The 22,342-nt window shown below is 25.7% G+C and overlaps 3 protein-coding genes across 4 annotated transcripts in view; 1 reads left to right on the top strand and 2 right to left on the bottom strand.

Moving 5' to 3' along the window:
* Positions 1 to 8,663: 8,663 nt before the first annotated feature.
* Positions 8,664 to 12,797, bottom strand: LOC114937417 (F-box only protein 21-like). Of its 2 annotated transcripts, XM_085488001.1 has the most exons (9): positions 12,617 to 12,797; positions 12,425 to 12,532; positions 11,387 to 11,695; positions 10,866 to 11,316; positions 10,482 to 10,615; positions 10,259 to 10,376; positions 9,944 to 10,072; positions 9,433 to 9,742; positions 8,664 to 9,214 (listed from the first exon to the last, which is right to left on the bottom strand). In XM_085488001.1, the coding sequence occupies exons 3-9, from the start codon at positions 11,635 to 11,637 to the stop codon at positions 9,063 to 9,065; spliced, it is 1,545 nt and encodes a 514-aa protein (XP_085344127.1). In that variant the 5' UTR covers positions 11,638 to 11,695; positions 12,425 to 12,532; positions 12,617 to 12,797; the 3' UTR covers positions 8,664 to 9,062. The 2 variants fall into 2 exon arrangements, with proteins under 2 accessions (XP_085344127.1, XP_085344126.1); XM_085488000.1 differs by having other exon boundaries at positions 12,425 to 12,797.
* Positions 12,798 to 15,185: 2,388 nt separating this feature from the next.
* On the bottom strand, positions 15,186 to 17,629 carry Nup37 (nuclear pore complex protein Nup37). The gene is made up of 4 exons (XM_029310849.2): positions 17,413 to 17,629; positions 16,867 to 17,064; positions 16,426 to 16,793; positions 15,186 to 15,660 (listed from the first exon to the last, which is right to left on the bottom strand). The coding sequence occupies exons 1-4, from the start codon at positions 17,560 to 17,562 to the stop codon at positions 15,408 to 15,410; spliced, it is 969 nt and encodes a 322-aa protein (XP_029166682.1). The 5' UTR covers positions 17,563 to 17,629; the 3' UTR covers positions 15,186 to 15,407.
* Positions 17,630 to 20,860: 3,231 nt separating this feature from the next.
* Ns2 (nucleostemin 2) overlaps positions 20,861 to 22,342 on the top strand; it is a 2,983-nt gene continuing 1,501 nt past the window's right edge. The window contains exons 1-2 of the mRNA XM_029310856.2: positions 20,861 to 20,947; positions 21,579 to 22,342. The exon at positions 21,579 to 22,342 is cut by the window's right edge and continues 1,501 nt beyond it. Coding sequence (XP_029166689.1) covers positions 21,584 to 22,342 — 759 coding nt within the window. The 5' untranslated portion in view covers positions 20,861 to 20,947; positions 21,579 to 21,583. The remainder of the gene's footprint in view (positions 20,948 to 21,578) is intronic.

Here is a 22,342-nt window from a genome sequence, read left to right as displayed (position 1 = left end):
CAAAACAAGCGTTAACATTGTCGGTTGTTTGCATAGAAGTTGATTTACTGTTTTAAATTTGGTATGTAACACATTTTTGTTTTTAAATGTATAATTATTTGTTGCGAATAAGTGTATTAAATTATAATTATTTTGATGGAACTTTTTATAGATGTACTTGAAAAGGGCTGCAATGACAGCCGAAACGTTGTATTTCAAATAATTATTTATAATAAATTATCGCCAGTCTGGTCGACTTTAAACGTTGAGGAGTGGTTTTTTATTAATTATTACTGGCAACCTTAAGGATTATTATTTATTAAAGTTTGTTGTTTTAATCAAGAGACACGGTAGTGTCTTGTACTAAGTCCGAAAAAGAAAGAAAAAGACACGTCGTGTCTCTTTACGCGAGTCAGGCAGTTGAGAGTACTCGATATTTTCAGTTCTCATATAACTGCTGAACGAATCGAGTTTTAAATAGTCTTAATCGAAAGATTGGGTCTCAATTATATAATGAAAGTGTTTTTATTTTTACGCTAACGTGCTATATAATCAGAGTAATCATGTGCAAAGTCTCTATCGTGAAAATTTCAAGTAAGAAACGTCTCCGTCGTCATCATCGTCGACTACTTTTGATATATATATATATATATATATATATATATATATATATGTCTACATAAAAATTCCAAGTTCCAATTTTTCACATAGGATGGCGTTAGTTGGCGTTGCGTTTATTTAAAAGCTATCGCACACAATTACATAATAAGCTGCATATGCATTTAATATACATTAAATATATATATGTATATTATATATATATATATATATATATACATATTTTTTGTATATATATATATATATATACATAAAGGGAAAAGTTTTTATGCTATATCGTATCCCCTAAAGTAAATGTTAAAATTGTAATAAACCTATAAAAGAAATGACATTTTTTCTTCATTTAAAAATATAGTTCTTTATCAATGATATACGCATTAACACAAAATCATTGTTTTATACTTAAATTAAATATTTAAAGAAATATTATTTGGTACGATTTACAATACTGATTTGCTAAATTATACCCATGAGTTTGTAAGTCGTACATCTAACAATAAAATTAAAAAATTATGTAACAAAAATAAAGTTTTATTTTCTATAAAAGTTCTCATTTAACATTTCAATATAACTTTCAGCGAAACAGATATCATCTACGATCGAAATTTATATCCTTTTGCTCATAAAATCGAAGTAGCTCAATTAGTAAAACATAAAGTGACACAACAATGATTTTATAATCTGAACATTCCGTTTTGATCAACTTCTTGGTTTAATAAAGCTCTTACTACATTGCTTGCAACGAATGCTGTTAATAAGGTTATTCTAAATATTTTCAACGCTATCACGCTCCCACTTTCTCGGAAACGATAACATATATGTACTTAAGCATTTATATAGCAAAATTTTCGTACATCAAATTCTTTTTACAAAATGCATAAATTCTTTTTAAATTGTTTTAAAAACATTTAACAATTTATACATATGTATACAATATTAAACTGTTTTTTTAAAATAATTTTTAAATATTTACATTCATATAAATATAATGTAAAGTATGAAAAAATTTTTTGATTACCTCCCACTTTAGCTGATATTTTTAAATATTTTAGATTTTATTATTATATTTATTTGTATGTGTATTTCAAAATAAGAAAGTATTTCTTTTTAACGTAGACGAACCGCTAATGATATTAGTATTTCCTTCTAACGCAAGTATTTTCAGAGCGATTGTATCGATATATTAATTATTATTTTTTTTTACAGATTTATCCAGATAATCGAATAATAAATTTATTTGTTGTTCAAAATCAACATACTTCTTTTTATTTGGATGATGATTATCATATGTGGAAATCTATTTCACGAGATGACACTTTATTGAAAATTCGCGAATCTATCAGAGGTATAACGTAATATAATTAAATAGTCCGCGTAAATTTTGAACTATTAATATAATAAAAATATTTGTAAAGTTATAAGATAATGAATTCTTTATCTGGATTTTATTTAAAAAAATGAGATTATTAAGGTACACACATACGTGCATATTTATGTATATTTAATTAATATTTAAAGTAAATATATATATATATATATATATATATATATATATATATATATACACACACACAGTGTCCGGTAATAATCGCGCATATGTGTGTAGAGGATATTAATTGAATGGCCCTTTAATGTTTTGCTATCTTTGTAAGAATTAACGAGAAATTTACTTTTAAAATAATATGAAAAAAAAACGGTATAGCAATAAAAGACATTTACCTTTATGCGATTACTATACCTTGTATACATATATATATATATATATATATATATATATATATATATATATATATGTGTGTGTATATATATATATATATATATATATATATATATATAATTTTCTTTTTAATATCACTATGTTTACGTATAACCATTATAATAAATATATATTTATAATATATCTAATTTATAATTTCGATGTAAATTGTAGCACCCTTTATACTGCGCATGATGCAACATGCCTTTACCAAAGAAATATTTTGGAAACACATTCGCTCATATATAAATAGCACGTGAGTAATACACAATACAGAATATAATATAAATAAATAAAATTATATAAATCTTAAATAATTTATAATAATACAAATTTTATATAATGTCTCTTATTATTTCATTTCTTCTGATATTATTTTGTATTGTTTTTTTTTAGTTGTACAATACCGCTATTTTAAAATTATACATACAATTTGAACATATTGTAATTTACGTTAATAATAAACTCATTTTTTAATATACAGTTATCATTGCTCGTCAGTTGGCCGTAAAGTTTTTAATTATTGGTATTTGCATTTTATTAAATTTTTAATGCGTTTTTAATTTATAATTTATATAAACAAAAATGTTGGAAAATATTAATTATAAAATTATTAAAATAATAAAAATTATTAGAATTTATTTACTATTCGACAGAATATTATCGCGTTAACTATGATAATGAGAATTGGCGAAGAATTTCAATTTATCTAAACTCTGATTATTTTAAGACAATTCATGTTCTTAATCGTGAACAAATTATCGATGATGCATTTCATTTAATGATAGCAGGCCAATCTGGAATATCATATCGTATTTGTCTCAAGAAGAAGATTATATAGCATGGTATCTTATGTTTAAGGCTCTGGAACACATGTTTAATACTATTCCTGTAGCAATGCTGGAAAAAGAAAATTGGAGTTTTAAGGTAAATATTAATAGATTTCAATGTAAGTGTTACATTTCAGATATTTGCATATACTCTCATTTATCACAAATAATTTAAATACTCACAATCTGAAAAATATATCCAGCAACGATACAATTTTACATATTATCACGTCGCAAATAAATGCGTAAACAAATTCAGTTTGAATAATCATTCACGCGAAGAACAGTCTCCAAAATGTATAATTTTCATTACTGTTAATAATATTGATCTATAACATTGTTATTGGATATAGCTGGTGCTGAAAATCTTTGTCAATAAATTATAATTATAAACATATTAACACAGAAATATATATTTAACGATTTTTAGAAAAGAATAAGAGTTACATTAAACAAGATACTTAGAAGAATCAAATATAAAGAAATTGATGATATAGACGAACTTAAAATATGTTTGCGACAAGAAGCTGCAAGATGGGCATGTTTTCTCGGTGAAATCACTCGTATGAAGGAAGCCAACGAAAAATTAAAACAATATCTCGAAAATCCTATGACAGACAGGTAAATATTGTTATATATTTTTAGCTTTTCTTAATCAAATTTCCTTATGTATCTCCTATAATGTTTAAATGAGTTGATACGCTAATCTTTAATAAGAAAATTAGATTCTTTTTATATTTTGGACTTTTGCCATGGTGGACGGCATGGACATATTGTAGAAGTTTGATGATAACTACGATAAATGAGACCACTTGGCGATCAATGTATACCACAGGATTTGAAAAAACTGGTACTAAATTTTTGGAATACTTGACTTGCATTGAAGATAATGATTTCATGAAAAAGTATTTAAGAGAGAGAGAGAGAGAGAGAGAGAGAGAGAAAGTAATAAACAGCACATTTATACAAAACGGGAATATCAATTTCTCGTTAACAGTTTCTTACATATTATTACTTTGGGCGAGCGTGTGGCTTAGTTCGTTAATTATTGTTCTATCAATATCGCGAATCGGGAGAGGATCGTTAAGACGGAATAGTTAATAGGTGTTATAATTATATTGTCTTTTACTGCGTTTATTCGGATTATCAAATACAGACTTTTACTCTCCACCGAGGAAAACCGTGTATCGCGAGCGCGAGTCAAAATCTATCTGCCCTTCGAGGCCGCGTATCGTCTTGATTCTCTCGATTTTTCCACGACCTTATTTTTATTTTTAGGTGATTAGTCTATCTATTATTTTGAAGACTTTCGCTTTTTATTCTGTTCGGAAATCATAATCTACCTTCGTCATGCTAGACGCTTATTTATTTATTTATTATTTTGTGTCACCGGTCGCGATATCCTTAACACTCGTCGCTTGTCATATATTTTTATTTTGTGTACATTTTACTTTTTTTATATATTTTAATATTCTTGTGGCATTTATCGCCACATTACGAAGCATGCGAAGAATCGAATTATACTGACGTATATATTGGATAATTTTAACGAAATAAAACCAAAGTAATGTGACATATTTTTATAAATATTTTGTAAAAAAGTTTATTATATGTATTATATATACATCTGTTTTTTTGTTTTTAGAAATATTAATGTAATTGCAATTTTAATTGTTATTATTAATAACGTATATTCCTTAAATTTATGTGAGGTAAAAATTTTACATGTTAAATATGTATACAAAATATGATAATAATGCGATATTAATAATTATTATTAAATGTTTAAAATAATTTTGATAATGTTACAATAACGTTGTTTATTAATAATATTATTAAAATAATACATTTTAGTCAATAGAAGGACACTCTGTAAGTATTGTAGAAACTAACGTAATTAAAGTAAATAACACAAAAGATCAATTTAGAAGACATCGAATAAAGGAGGTAAAATTAACAAATATTATTATGGAAAGCGAAAGAAAATGAAATATTGTTCTATCTTATTAATTTCTGAATATTATTTTTATATTTGTTTTATTTGCTATATAAGCAGTATGTTGATTTCATTATGCAAATCTTTGTTTTATATATTAGATTTTCAGAATGCGGAATGAGATTACTATATTTATTTAATTTTTTATTATAATTAATAAAACTATTTGTTTGAGATAAATAACACTGTGATAGATAAGGATTACTTATATGACCAAATTATAAGCCGGATTAATATTCGCAAGGAGCAAATCGAAAGACAAAGACAGTATTCTGAAAATTTTTTCTTCTAATCGGTGGAAAAAAAATTGCAGATTTGCTTACGTAGACATACTTCATATAAATAATTTTTTATATTGGACGTACTATTTCTTTTACTGCTTTATATAGTACTTATTTTGATGTATTACTATCCGATACCGATCGGATGAAATTATATTTACAAAACATTATAACTGCATGCATTAAGATTTTGATGTTCTTGCGATGTTGTTTGAAGTAGAATTATATATTATTACAGAAATTAATTATTTTATATATTTAATATTATTAATTATGTAGAATTTGTGATTGATTAGCATTTTTTAGTTTACAATAAATAACATGACACAATTCTCTCTCTCTCTCTCTCCCTCTTTCTCTCTCTCTCTCTCTCTCTCTCATGTAAATCCACATTCTAATTTTAAAAAGTTATTTAAATAAAATATTAATCCTAATATTAATATATATTTATAAAATAATATATTGCATATCTTTAAAATTGTATATCATAATTTAACATTCCTTGCTAATATTTTTAATAGATTTAAAAATACTGCAAAATGTGTCAATCTAAATTGTAACTTACAATTATATTTAAAAGAGATTTAAGCAAAAATAGAAAAGAGAAAATATTTTAAAACATTTGTTACAAGTTAATGTTTACAATAAGTGTGCGTCTAACATGTGCTTCTTCCGATCGATGAGTTTTAATATTACAAAATCATCTTCATTTGCCTCTCTATTATTTATCGTTTCTTATTATTCTTAATGATAAATGTCGAATATTTTTTAGCAAAATTAAATTTGTACAACAATGTTGCAGCATGAACAAATAATTCAAAAAAAGATAGGAATCCGTTATACTGGAATCAGAAAACAATTAAAATATCTTAAAATATTTCTATAGCTCATCGATTAGAATATGAAAAGGAAGCTACTATGTAATATACGCATATAATTACGTTTAATTAATTCAGGAATCGTAATATTAAAATAATTTTCGACCCATAAAAATATATCAAATAAAATGTCTATAAAACTTAAAAATATTATAATTTACACATAAAAGAAAATAAATATTAGACTAAACACATGTCTGTGTGTATAAATTTATAGTACGTATTTTTAATAGATATCTATGGCTGATTTAATACTTTAATTGTTATTTACGTAATTGTGACATTAATAAAATACTGTAAAAAGGAAGGAAGAATCGATTAATAATTTCCTCAGACATTTAAATTAAAATTAATGATAATTTAATTTTTACTTACACAATTAAAATATATTTAATGTTTCACATATTGCCAATAATAAAATTGATAATTATAAAAGAGTATCACCGCATTGAAAAAATTATTAAATTAAGAAATATTCTTTTTTATTTCTATAGACTGCTATATATATCATTCATTTGATACAAATAAATATTTATTTTTCTGTTTTGAAAAGAATTTTCTTACATCAAACAATAAATATTTTTCATATTAAATCAATATTATTAGTTTCAAATAAATGATTATTATTATAAAGGAGTATTGAGATAAATATTTTATTTATATTTAATAAAAATTCTATTGTGTGCTATCAGAGAGATTTGATAAAGTAAACTTTGTTAAAAATTTTGAGACCTTTTATGTATAACATAATATATGAGCGGGAATTAGAAATATAATAATTATTATATAATTATCAATTATAGAATATTTTAATTTTTCAAAAAAATTCGTAATATAAATTCACAACAATTGTTGTCACACCTGGTTTGATGTATTGCGATAGTTCATCGAAAAGTCACGATTTATATTCAAAATTGTATCCTATTTCGATTTTATTCTCACACAGTTTGTTTATTTAGTATATATATAATTTGGCAAAAATTGCTTTTATTTAGAAATAGTAAAACTTGTGACTTTTGACATAAAATATAAACGTATAGAAAATGATAATAAAGTATTTTTCAAAAACTTTTAGATGTGGCATAAATTCAAAATGGTATGGAAAAATGATAATTTATGTTTTTATAAAATTAAATACAAATGTTAAATGTATACAATCAAAGTGCATTAAGAATATTTTAATAATTTGAAAAAGTAGTTTTACATATGAAAAAAATGTTATTGCGATCTGCAAGTGCTGCACATTTTTATATTTTTATATTTTTATATTTTTATATTTTTATTTGGACTTGGAAAACCGAAAAGAATTTTATCTTATCCGGAACCGCCTCTTTGTGGAAAAAGGTTATCAGTTTAAAAAGTGTGCAGGGTAGCACTTTTAGTCCCTGTCAGGTATAGCTAAAGATTAATTACAAATTCTGTACATTTTTTATTGTATATATTTTTATATTAAATTTCTTATATAATGTTAAAAAAAAATATATATATATATATATATATATATAATGATAAATTTTTCAGAGCAGAAATTAACAACACTAGTTCTTCCTTTTCCACTAATAAAACTATTTTACAATATTGTTACTTTCAAGCAAGAGTAAACCATCAATATTAAAATTAAAATTAATAATTTTAAGGCCTGGTTCTTTTTTTTATTTAATAAAAGATACAAATACTTAAACGTTATCAGATTTATTTATTAGTGAACTTGATATAGAGATCTCGATATGTCGCTGAACATATATGCCTTTATTCAGTTAAGTTTCTAATTGTTGCTTTTTAATTGATTCTAATTGTTTCAAATATTACAAAATGTGACAGCTTGAAATAAAATATTAAGACATTAAAAAATATATATATTAATTAACGAATAGCTTTAGTCTGCTCTTTCATAGTGGTATGAAGCTATAAAATTTAAATGCTAAAATATTTTGACTTAGCGATTTATTTATATAATAATTTATGTTTATAGTATTACAATTTTAATTTATGCAAATCTCTAGATTTCAGATATTTACATATAACAACTTTTTTTACTTATAAATACTATAGTAAACACAAACTATTAAAAATTCTTATATAAAAAATTCTAAAAACTTATAAAATACTTATATAATACTTAAAAAAAATAATACTTTAATAAATATTTATTTACAACATAATTAAATAATTATACAGCCATACAGATTATATTATTTTGCAATTTAAGAATTTTTCTGATATTGTATACAGTATTCTTTATGTAATAAGATATTCAAAAATATTATATAAAATAATTGTATAGTTTTTTTATAATTCAGTATAATTTGATAAAAATTTGTATATTCCATATTTTAATAATGTAATTTATACTATTAGATGTTTGTGATTGTTTGATCGATTTGTAAGTTATACGTTTCGTATATAGGGATGTAATACAGCTTGAAAATACATGTTATATTTTTAATTCAGCATTTAAACATTTTTACACTATTCAGATTATATAAGAGGATTCAGTCCGAATTTACATTTATAACTAATAAGTAATTTTATTTTTATATTATTTTGTAACATTTACTCATTTAATTGCATTAAAAACGACCCTCCCCTCAAAAAAAAAAGACCGGAAATGTACGCTTTTCTTTTTGATATAACATTACATATGCAATAATTTACCAAAAAATATATGCGCTTTAATTACTGTGTTTGCACTTATACATAAGTAATCAATTTTTTTACTATATTTTATATATTGTTTCTTTCGCTAATTATAGCGACATTGTGCGGATAAAGTTTTTCCATCATTTTATTTGGCACGTAATGCGTGTCTTTGAATTTACAAAAATATCGACCTATTTCGCTGTTTTCGATCCATTTAGATGTTAAAGTCAGAGCGCCTAAATTTAAAAAAAACGTAAAAAAATCAATGACTAAGAATAATTAATGAAACATTAGAAATATAATAAATAAGATATAATAACTAAAATAAATAAAATAACTATAATAAAAGAATAAATATAGTAAATAAAACAATCTTTTTATATTGTGTAAAAGAGATGACGCGAATACTATACAAATGTAATTTTAAATCAATATATTTAATTGATATCCATACCTTCATTTACGCAACACATTTCATTCTTTTCCGTAAGAATTACATAATGTGTTAGATCATTTGGATCCCCAAAATTACAACAAATATTGAAACGCATACGAGATTGCCATACTTTGTTTCCGGTTAACCTAATTTTGTGGCCGTTTATGTACCATCCGATTATTACACCTGCAATATTTTTTTTATGTTCATTTTTAATATCATTACACTCATCTTCATATTCATTATGTGTTACGATCATTCCAACTGCATATTTATTAGGTCTTTGATCTATCCTTTTTTCCATAACAGAAGGATGAAATATTATATCCTGGAAAATATGTATAATATTAAACTTTAAATAATATTTGTTTTTAAGTAACTTCTAAATGTATTTTTATATAGCAAGTTAAATTAATTGAATTATAGATAATTATGATTTATTGTACATAATTGGATGTGTTATGTGAAAGAAAATACTACTAAAAAGTTTATATTTATCGTTATTATATATTAACATGTGTTATCTTACATGGTTATTACTTTGGTCAATCGAGGAATTTAATGATTTTCTATAACGTAATACTTCATATGGCACAATCATCAAAGAATTATTATAAAAGGGCGGATCCTCAAATGTTTGCAGGATTTCTAGTAGTAACTGAAAGATGAAAGAAATTATAATACCTATGAACAAAGCTATGATTATGAAAGAAAAATTGAGAAATGTATATTCTTTTTACTTATAAAGTGTGTTTCAATAACTCCTATTTTTACCGAGGTTACAAATGTATTAATAATTAAGAGTGTTAAAATTAATATAAATTAAATATAAGTAATTGCCAACCTCTTTAGCTGTTATTATTTCAGATGGTTCTGAATCACACTGTTGCTTGTTAAGACAACCCGAGGATTTATCACATATGTTAATAATGAACATTGCATTTTCTAAGTTGCTCTCTAGCCTAAAAACAATGAAGTTATACATACATGTATGTACAACATGTGTCTGTGTATAAAAGTAAAAATATAACGAAAAATTTAAATAATTCATAATCCATTATACTTACATATATTTACGTTTCCAAAATATAAATGTACGTTCCTGATATTTTCTTATATCGCATCGTACACCAAGTCTTCTGGCTACACTTTGATATATTATTAATAAAATAATTTTATGGCCATATTTATTTTTTAAGACCTGTTATGGAAATTATAATACGGAAAATAATTAGAGATAGAAAAAAAAGATGTATTTTTAATATAAATAACTTAAATTTATTCAAAAATTAATATTTCATTATTAATTATCATTAATATTATGTTAATTATAATTATTTATTTTATTTGTTAATTAATTTATTAATTATTTAAACACACATATATGGATATGTTCACAATATATAATTGGCAATAATTATATTATATATTATTATTTATAATAAACTTACATTATCTATACAACTATATTCCAATTTTTTGACGTTCGATTCGCTTGGTCGAAAGTTTAATTCTCTAAACATGTGTTCTTCGAGTATATCCAAAATCTGAGTTGATTCCTCTAGGTTCCAAAAATTATCGTAGATATTTTTGTCAATATACGATGTATAGCTAAATTTGTGTGTAGCGTTTTCGGAGAATATTTTATGATTAGGATGTTTTTGTTTTAGGCGACTCAATACATCTTGTGCGATGGTATTTAATGATGATTTAATGTACGAGCAAGATACTTCCTTTTCCGGTTGAAGCCATTTGGCTACAAAAGTAGCAGTCTGCTCGATTATAATGGTGTGCTTGGATTGTTGTTTAAATTTCTTCCACTTCTCTTTTACCGAACGTTGCCTCACATAGCGTAATATTTTCTCGATGCAATATCTTTCCGTAAGATCGTAATTAGTTATTCTAAAACAGTTATATATTCACATTATTCTATGATATTCATAATTATTTTATAATTTATATTAAATCTTACCTGGGAGATATGTAAAGCAAAGCTCTAATTTCATCACAGATATAATTAAACTTCACAATATCATTAACGAAACTATTTATTTTATTTATAATTTTTTGAAAATTAAATACTACTGTAAAACCCGTTTTATTATTTATGGAATTATTGATAGAATAATGTTTTTCGATTATTTCAGATACAGTATTTTTTATAAGTCTCGCATATGCATTTCCTATTTTTATATAGTTTGGAAGATTTTTCTGTTTATTCATTTCAGATTTCTCTTGTTTATCAACTTCCTGTTCATAAAACTTCTTTGCATAAGACTATCTAAAATTGGAACAAGAAATATTTTAATAAACTTTTGAAAATTACATTAAACAGGGCTGTTATATTGTTAATAAATTTCAAAATAAAAAATCTTTAAAAATACAAAGTATTAACTAAAATGTCATTTGTGATTTGACGCGTGACATTGTAATCATATAAATAATACATTATTTATTTGGTAATATTTATAATATTTATATATATATATATATATGTATATATATATATATATATATATATATATATGCCGGATTTAGGCGATAGAAAATGAAATAATAAAGTTAACGAAACAAACATGCTAATTATATGTATTTTTTAAAGGTTTATTTTTCTTTATTTTTCTTTTATAATATACATACATTATATTTATTGTATTTATATTCATAATATATTTATTTATTATTGTTATGTGTAAAAACGAATCAAAAAGATTTCGTCCAGTCGGCAATAAAACAGGACAAATTTATTTTCAACATAATTTTCTTTAACTTTTAATGAAAAGAAATCAATTAAATTGAATTAAATTATATTAATCAAATGGAATTAATTTGTAGCCGTCTTTGTAATGTATATTAAATTCATTTTTTATCTGTTTTCGTTTTATTAGAATATAACTTTTACTTTATATTTATTTTATTTTTAAAAGATATATTTTTTAAAATGTTCCATTAAGCAATAGGTTAATTATAAAAAATTTAATTACAATATCATTAATACACAAGCAGTTACCTCTGCAAAAATTTTCTTTGCCAAAACTTCTTGGATTCGATTGTCCATCAGAATTATTCGCAAGTGCAGTTAAAGCTGATAATAAATTCAATACTTCAAACGTCGTAACTAAGAATGATGATGCATTATTTTCGTATAATTCCCTGTTTAAAAATTATATGTAAAATCTATATTATGCGATGCTGTTCTTACGCGTATATCGATTGTAGAGAGTACAAATGCAAATTTTATATGTACACTAGTAGAGATTTTCACACAGTATCCACTTTCTAAATTGTAAATACATAGACTGTCAAAAAGACTGTTATACTTTTTCTCATCATATAATTTTCTTGTGACCGAGAAACACAAAGATCGAAAAGAAGAAACACAATGTTCTCTTTCTCTAAAAATATTTAAACAAAAGGCCGAAACGTATATAAGTACATATTTAATGTCAAAAAATATATAATTTAAATACTAACATATACAATAAACGATAATATTGTTTGCGCCTTTTTTACTGCGCGAGGTCTTGATAGTCTTATATTAATTTGTTTATTTTTTCCTATATATAGGCCTTTAAGAATGTAGATAAATGTACAAATCAATTAGAATATTATCGTTAATTTTTAACTGGACATTCTTAGAGTAATATTATACATAAATATTATATTAAAATTAAATAATAATTATTAGAAAATTATTAATTTTTCAATATAATAAGATATTATATATATATATATATATATAAATTATTGTTTCACTAATATAATTTTCTCTTTTCTACAAACCCATACAGCACAGATTATTGCAATTATATTGCAGCAACGTTGCAATGTTGCAAGTTGCAATGCAACATTATAATGACATTGCAGAGATATAAGTGCACAAAATTCCAGCACACTTGTAGCAACATGACATTAATATTTCGGAAATATTGCATGTAATCCAAATTCTATAATTTATATATTGTAATATATATAAATTAACTACAACGTATTTTCATTAATGATTTATTTACATTTATATATCTGTATATGCAACATTAGTTTATGGTTGCAATAACAATGCATTATTGCAAACTCATAACATATTGCAATATTCTTGTAATATTTTGTTGCAATCTTCCAAAAAGCGGACATTTTAACATTGCTGCAATTCAACAGCAATGATGTAGCAACATTTTGCAGTGAATTTGCAATATTGCAATATTGCAGTGAAAGATTGTTGTAATATTTTTGCAATCTATCGGTGCTGTATGGGAAGTTTCAATTTCTTTTGATATCTATATAAGTTAAAAGAATAGGTATTAAAGGGAAATTTTGATATCTTCGATATACATAAGTTATTTATACACATAATGTCAAATAAAAAAAAATGTTTAGAAAACATTGAAACCTTGTTAATCAGAGTTAAAAACTATTTTTTCAGTTTATATTGACAGTTAAGATACAAAAGATTATCTTGTGTCTATGTATCTACTCTTGTCATTATTATACAAGACATCTCCAATTTTGTAAATGTTGTAAATAATTATTATTATATATAAATATTGTATATACGATATGTATAGCGCTAACACACCTTTTTTCTACTCCTATTACATAATGATTTCCTGTAACGTGCTAATTCATCTAGAGTAATAATCAAATACTATTTTATAATATAGGGCGGATATTTAAATATTTTGGATAAATTTTTAGTAGTAAGTTAGGATTTTTAGTAGTAAGTGAAAGCTGTCAAAATAATTGTAAGCGTATGAACAGAGCAAATACGCTTCCGAAAAGAAATGTGAGAAGTATATATATATATATATATATATATATATATATATATATATATATATATATAGGGTGTCCGGTAAGAGTTGCCTCAACCGTCGTGTGCAGGTAGAGTAAGTTAAACCGAATAAGAAAGTCCTCTACCGTTTTGCGATTTTCGCAATAATTATTGAGGTATTAAATAAAAAAGATCGGCCAATCCACGCGAATAGAAGCGCGCGACGAGAAGAGACGTCTTACTGTAACACGATACACGAAGATTTCTCGAATACAATTCGTAGACAGTCATCGTTCGCTCCTCCTTCCGCTTTGCGGCGCGCCGTGTATCGTGTTACAGTAAGACGTCTCTTCTCGTCGCGCGCTTCTATTCACGTGGATTGGCCGATCTTTTTTATTTAATAACTCAATAATTATTGCGAAAATCGCAAAACGGTAGAGAACTTTCCTATTCGGTTTAACTTACTCTACCTGCACACGACGGTTGAGGCAACTCTTACCGGACACCCAATTTAGTATTTATAAGCAGATTTGTTAATACAATAAAAAGTTACAAGTAAAAGAGTGATTGTGTCGACTCATAAATCAAACTTAGTTTTATTATCAAATTTAATTATGATAGCAAATTATTGTTAGTATAGCAAACTGATAGTAAGAATACTAATACGAGAAATCTTTATTATATGCTTATATAAAAAATAGATATTTTATTAATATTTTTTTAAACAACTTTCATCATAGCAATCATTTTCTAATGTTTTTTGTTGATGTTACAATTTTGTATAATCATATTTCTAAATATATTAACTTTACAAAAGAAATTTTGTATTTTATAAAGCATTTTGAAAAATCTAATCAAAAAAATATAACGTTCAGAATTATATTTGTTAATATATAATATTCAAAGTTTAATTCGTTGATATTATAGATGTAAGAAATCTTATAAGTACATTTTATAAAAATACATTTATTTTTTATTACATAAAAAATTTTATCTTAGCAAATGTTAATTAATTCTGTTACAGATGTAATATAAGTCATGATTTTTTCCAAAATAATGAATGTAGAGAAATACTAGAGTATATAATATAAAAGAAATTATATATAACTAATACAATATTATATAATGATATAATGTTATCGTATATGGCAGCGGCTTTTAAATATTTATTTTAAAGAATTGAAAAAATTTCTTTTTTATGTATAAAACTGTTTAATGTATCTTAATTTACATTTACTCTCCAAAAAAATAGTTCTCTATCACTTCCAGCACAGACATAAGGCAATTTGTAGTGCCATGTCATACCGCCAACTAACTTGACTTTCCCGCACAATATCACTTGTTTGGTTTTGAAATTGAAAACTTTCAACAAGTTATCTGGCCAACCAATACTCGCTACCAGATTCTCATTCGCGTGAGAGAATTTCACCGCTAAACCACCTTCCAGATGAAGCGTCCGTTCATCAAGGGGCCGGCTAAAATTAAAAACGAGAATAAAATTAATTCAATAAATGCATATAATAAAACAGGAGAAGTAACTAGTTACTTGTAACAAAGTTACATTTACAGATATTTCTTTTGGTAATTATAACTTAACTTTGTTTCTTTTTCTGCATCTATAACTGTAACTTAACTTAGTTGCATTTTTTTGGTAACTAGTAACTAATTTAATAGTTACGTTTTAATAGTTAGTTTGTTTAAAATTAGGACTAACAATTTTTCAGAATGTTACGACTGTCTAATTTTTCAGAAAGTTACGACTGTCTAATATTTTATGAATTTTTTAACTGAATAATCTAAATCCCATAATTTTTATTTTAAGTAAATAATATTAATTGTTGTGTTAGAAGCAATTTATTACAAATTATTAATTTAATATATTAAATATATTTTTATTTTTTAAATTTAAAACAGTTGTAATTTATTGCTTATAAAATAATATAGCACATAATCAAATATGTAATAGTTTAGTAAAGTTTGAAATACGATTATTATATTTAAGTTTGAAATAAGATTATTATATTTAAAATATAATATAGTTATTGCAAAAAAATAACTAAAAATGAACGATTCGTAACTTTTTAAGTTATTATAACTGTAACATGTTATTTTTCAAAATCGGTAACTGTTAACTGCAACTAGGTCCTTTTTCAGTGAAAAAAAAAACTAACTCTGACTAAATACTTTTGCAAAATAATATTCTGAACCCTGTATAGTTTTCAAATAAAATTTTTTATTACCTCGGTCTGGATACATCCCAGAGTAATAATTCTCCGGCAGCCATCGATACAACTTTTAAAGGATTCGATGCCCAATCTGCCGCAATCAAGGGAACAGCCCCAGAATCGAGAGACATAATCGCTTGCTGACTTCTGACATTATACATACGTATCAAGCCATTCTTCTCTGCTACTAAAAGCTTGCCAGATTCTTCGCTGTGCCAACATACACTGCTACCAGGCGACGTTAAGAAAAATGTAGACACACACTTCTGATCCTCTTTAATCGCCCATAATTTACACGTATGATCGTCGGAAACCGATGCTAGTAATTCACCCTCTGGTTCATAAGAAATTGCATTCGTGTAATCTTTGTGCCCTTCTAAAATCTTCAAAATTCATTTATTGTCACATTCAATTTCGCAAAGGTATAAATCAATACAATTCCACAAGTATTCTTACCTCATACACATTAACGTCATTCAAATTACTATTGTACAATCTTATTTTAAAATCTGCACCAGCGACACAAAATGTCAGAATTTTAGGGACAACACTCAAGGAGGTTTCCGGACTCCATGCAACTGCGTGAGGTCTGGTATCGTGGTGGAACGTCTTGATAGGATTGTACGCCATGTCCTCCACTGCGTCATCTTCATCCTAAAAATGTATATATTTATATATATTATTTATATATATTATTTATATATATATTATTTATATATATATTATTAATATATCTATATATATTTATATATTTGTATTAATAATGTAATAATATATATTATTTATATATTTACATATATTATAAACTTTTCTTGAAAGAAGGAATTCTATTAACGTTATTGTATGATATTGCAATTATTATGTATACTTTTTTACAACAAAAATATTTTTCTTGACATATATATTTAACTCGCGAGTCGGCAATTTGACAGAACCTGGCGAAAAATCACGAAATAAAATAATTAAATCGCAAAATACGAAAAAAATATGTGCATCGCGAACCTGAAATCTAACTGTAGCGACGACAATTTCCTTGGCGAGGGCGATACAGATCAAGTGCTGCGACCATTCGTACGGTGACAATTCCACGCAGTAGATTCGCTCGAAGAAATTTCGTTTAAATGTAGGCGGTGTAGCGACTGCCTCGTCCATTCTCTCTTTCGTTTCTACAAACGCGTGAAAATCTACCCGGCATAACCCCTTCCACAGGACGGGAGGTGGATTAAGATTCACGTGTTGATCAAACGTCAGGGTGTTTATAACGTATAATTTCGGAAAAGAGGAAAAATAAGATATTTGAACGAAATAAATGGAAATACACAATTAATTCTATTTTCTATGGTAGCGAACGCAATTTTTCCAGCGCCTATATGATATGTCATTGACAGTTAACAGCGTTCGAAGCGCACCGGGCGGACGGTTTGCGCATGCGCAAACGTCAAACGTCAAACGTCATACGGGCGCAATTATCGCCCTTTTTAACATATTTAAAAAATTTGTATATTAAGGGTCGGCAGTACACCCAGGCAAACTCCGAATTGATATTGGAGACCTCGTGCGGTGACAACGCGAAACTCCGGTTTCAGTGTTGCCAACGCCGAGAAACCAATTCTCGGGTTTTATGTAGTGGTGTATGTCTGTACACGTACATACACCAACTGCATCGCTCACGCGGACGCACGTAAGAGAGACAAGGACCGATAATCACGTGTTCTCCTTGTTCATCTACCGTGCCGGTATACGCGAGATGCCGCCTGAAAATGCTTTCTGGCCTTCCGTAGCAGAAAGCAGTAACGTAGCAAGACTAATAAGCACCCACTTTTTGGAAGTATATATGGTTATGCACATATGTGCATAACGTATATATATAACATATATATATATATATATATATATATATATATATATATATTATATAAGGGATATGTTGATTATATTCTTGATTTCTTTTTGATTATTGATGCTATTGTATAATTTGCTCCAAATACTTATAACGTGAAAGAACGTTGAGTAATGTATAATCAATGCAAGGATGTTCAGTATATCATCCAGTATATAAATTAGAGTTCAAATATATCAATATCAATTTTTTTATAATATATATATATATATTAGAATATAGAAAAATGATAAAAAAATATATTTCGGCGATTTAAAAATTTTTTAATATATTGAAAATATTTTTACTACATACACTATATATAAGTGTAAAATAATTCAGAAAATAAATTTAATAAAAATCTACATACCAGCTGTGTGCATGTGTGCAATTGATTTATTACTTGAAATTTATTTACGGAATTATTTTGCATTTATATATTTATAGTATGTGTAGTTGTAAAATGATTAAAATATTTTCAATATCAAATTTTTAAGTTTATCGCCTATATAAAAAATATATTTCTATGATTTTCTATATTCCAATATATTATAAAAAAATTGATATTGATATATTTGAACTCAAGTTTTTTACGTGATTAAATATTCTTGCATTGAGCCATCATACGTTACTCGTAAGTTCTTTCACGTCATAAGTACTTATGTAGCAGAGAGAAAGAAATGAGAGTTATACAATGTAACATCAATAATCTTATATATTATAATCTTATATATTATATATATATAATATTTCATTTATTTATAAAAAACATTTTATAAATAAGTAAAATATTATACAGACAATGTACAAGATGTTCAGTTTGTGCCATAACAAGCTTCAATCAATAATTATTACTCCAATGAGTATAATTCACAATAATTTTTATATAATATAATAAATATTTGAATATATAAAAATATTTTTAAAAATTTGTTTTAAAAATTAATTGAAAAAGAATATTTAAAATATTTTTTTATATTTAAAATATTCTTTTCCTCAATTAATCTTAAAAAAAATATTTTTAAATATTTAAAAATATTTAAAAATACTATATATTATATAAAAATAATTGTTGATTATTATATTGGATTATTAATTGAATGAAGCTAGAGCTTTTAATATGGCTTTTAATACTGCTTGACAAGGAGAGAGCATCATTCCATCTTTGTCTCTCTTACATCGCATATGTAGTAGCGTCCATGTAGGTACAAACACTAAAAAATATTAAATTTAATTTTTTTATTGTTTTGAATAATTTTATCATTAATATACTTATTTTCAGAACTATTTCAATTTTTATTTCATACTTATGTTTATATAAATTATAAATTAAAAACATATCAAAAATGTAATACATATTAATAAAATGCAAATACATATAGAAAATTAATTATAAAATGTCATCTTAAAATAGTTTTTATTTTTGTTCTTTATTTACATATGCATACATATACAAAAAAATAAAAATAATATGATAGCCTTTTTGCTGACATTATCTCTCAATATTTGCATCCGTGTGCTCACGTATTAGTGTTTGTACCTACATGGACGCTACTACATATGCGATGTAAGAGAGACAAAGATGGAATGATGCTCTCTCCTTGTCAAGCAGTCAGCATGTTACCACAGAAATTTCCCCTGCTCCTTATGAATCTAGTGAGAATCTTATCGTCCAGATATTTCATAAAATAAGTGACATAACTTCGTGAATTTTTTTTTAATATATTCTTTATATAATAAAGCAGTCCTCTAAAAGGCCGGATTTTACATTTTCGCTCTTAAAAATTTATAATAAATAAAATACGGACTCGCGGCTAACCCAACCTTACCCGTTCCTAGCTGTGCATTCCCCCAAGTTTATTAAAAATTTTTATTTTTATCTTTTTTTCATAAAATAGCTCTTTAGAGGACTACAAATGAGCTTACTGATTAAGAATATCCTAAATTTAATAAGATTCATTCAATATTTTCGCTAATATCTGGAAAATAAGAATCCGTAATTCCCGGCCGGCCGATAGGCGTCTCCACCATGTCGCCTGCCGACCCTTAATTTCCTATTTATATTTTTTACTAAACAATTAATATTTCAATAGTAGCAAACTGACGTCATTAGGCGTCAAAATGACGTCATTTTAACATTTAATGACGTCATTTTGCTATATTTGGGTTGCTTATTGTAAAAAAATTCTTTTTATGTAATACACGTTAAATTTATTATCCATTTAAAAATTTTTAACCAGACAATAAATATTATAATTATAACAAAACATATATATATATTTACTTTTAATTCTAGATTTTTATCTATCTGTCATCATTTATCAAAGTTCATCGATCGCCCGTAAAGAATTTTTAAAAATGTTTAAATTAATTTTCTATTTAAATTTTTGATTACATAATACATATTAATTAAAACAAAACATATATATATATTTAATTATTTATTATAACTTTATTTAATCTGACTTCAAGATTTTTGCGCCTATATGTTTTTAACATCATACATTCCTGTTTTTCTGTCACGCATGCGCGAAAAATTGTCGCGATCAGAGCGCATTCTATGATTTTATGTCCAAATACGAGGATGCACATGTTGTGAATCTAACCTGATCTAACCTCTGACGTATTCATTTTATAATTAGGATTTTATCTTAGGAGGTATTATTTATATATTTATATATTTGACAGATAGTATTGAGACTTGATAAAGTTGTCGAATTTAAAATTAATTTTTATTTTTACAAAAATTAAAATTAATATTTAAACTAAAATTCTTTGAACCCTTTGTGTGTGTATGAATGAATCTCAATCTTAAAAGAAATGAGTACAAAAATGACTTTGAAAAAGATATTATACTATTACTTTCTTTTTTTAATTATATCATAATAAAAAATTTTTTTATTATATTTTATTTTTTATTGTATTATATTTCTATGTATAAAATGTGATCTATAATAATTGCATGTATTGTTGTATATTTTATATATTGAAAATATTTGTGTTTTATATAGGCACAAATCATAAAACAAATTTCTGTTATATTTTACTTTTTATTAAATCATATTTCTATGTGTAAACTGTAATCTATATATATAATAATTGAATGTATCAAATTGTATATTCTAAATATATTAAAAATATTTATATTTTATAGGCACAAATCATAATGAAAAAAATGTTTATATTTTATTTTTTATTAAATTATTTCTATATATAAAATGTGATCTTATATATGTAATAATTGCATGTATTGTATATTCTACATATTAAAGATATTTATGTTTTACAGGCACAATGGCTAAATCACATGGCACCACTAAAGCCCCGCGAAAGCAGGGCTTTAATCGTTCAGGGCACAGCATGAATCCTGAACGTCCTACAGAAGGATTGAAAGGAGTGGCTAAGGTTCGGACAAAGGCAACAATTAAAAGATTGCAGATGTATCGCAATCAGAAACCGAAACGTAATCGTTCTGGAAAGATCATCAGCCCAGCGCCCTTCCAAGGCTGGAACACTCCTGGAACTATGTCCCGGGTGGAACCATCTAGGAGATGGTTTGGTAATTCCAGAGTCATCTCGCAGAACGCTCTGCAAAAATTCCAGAATGAATTGGGAACCGCAATGAAGGATCCCTATAAAGTTGTCATGAAACCGACTCAATTGCCTGTAACTTTGCTTCAGCAAAAGGCAGCAAACACAAGGGTGCATTTGTTAGATACGGAGAGCTTTGAAAATGTCTTTGGTCCAAAGAAGATTCGAAAGAGACCAAATTTGACGATAACGTCGTACGACGAGTTAAAGAAGTCTGCGGAGGAGAAGGAAGATACTTACAACAAAGAGAAGGATTCCAAGGATTATGACCTCGTTCGCGAAGACACTGGGGTAAAGGATACTCCCAGAGAGTGGATCATGGAAGCGGGACAGAGTAGGAGGATATGGAACGAGCTGTACAAAGTTATAGACTCCTCTGACGTCATTCTGCAGATTTTGGATGCGAGAGATCCGATGGGGACCAGGTCTCCCCCTGTGGAGAAGTATCTGAAGACCGAGAAG

The sequence above is a fragment of the Nylanderia fulva genome, unplaced genomic scaffold, assembly GCF_048542155.1.
Source record: "Nylanderia fulva isolate GAGA-0341 unplaced genomic scaffold, ASM4854215v1 Scaffold60, whole genome shotgun sequence".
Taxonomy (NCBI): Eukaryota; Metazoa; Arthropoda; class Insecta; order Hymenoptera; family Formicidae; genus Nylanderia; species Nylanderia fulva.
The sequence above is the reverse complement of the archived record's forward strand: the minus strand, read 5'-3'. Positions and strand labels throughout refer to the sequence as shown.

Bases quoted from the DNA above. Each gene is read 5' to 3' on its own strand.
- LOC114937417 (XM_085488000.1), bottom strand. From the start codon at position 11,637: ATGAATAAACAGAAAAATCTTCCAAACTATATAAAAATAGGAAATGCA. The intron at 10,616-10,865 runs GTAAGTTTATTA...TTTCCATAACAG, and splicing joins AATATAGTTGTATAGATAAT to GTCTTAAAAAATAAATATGG. The intron at 9,743-9,943 runs GTAAGATAACAC...CATATTTTCCAG, and splicing joins TTGACCAAAGTAATAACCAT to GATATAATATTTCATCCTTC.
- Nup37 (XM_029310849.2), bottom strand. From the start codon at position 17,562: ATGGACGAGGCAGTCGCTACACCGCCTACATTTAAACGAAATTTCTTC. The intron at 16,794-16,866 runs GTAAGAATACTT...TGAATTTTGAAG, and splicing joins ATGACGTTAATGTGTATGAG to ATTTTAGAAGGGCACAAAGA. The intron at 15,661-16,425 runs GTAATAAAAAAT...TTTTAATTTTAG, and splicing joins TGGGATGTATCCAGACCGAG to CCGGCCCCTTGATGAACGGA.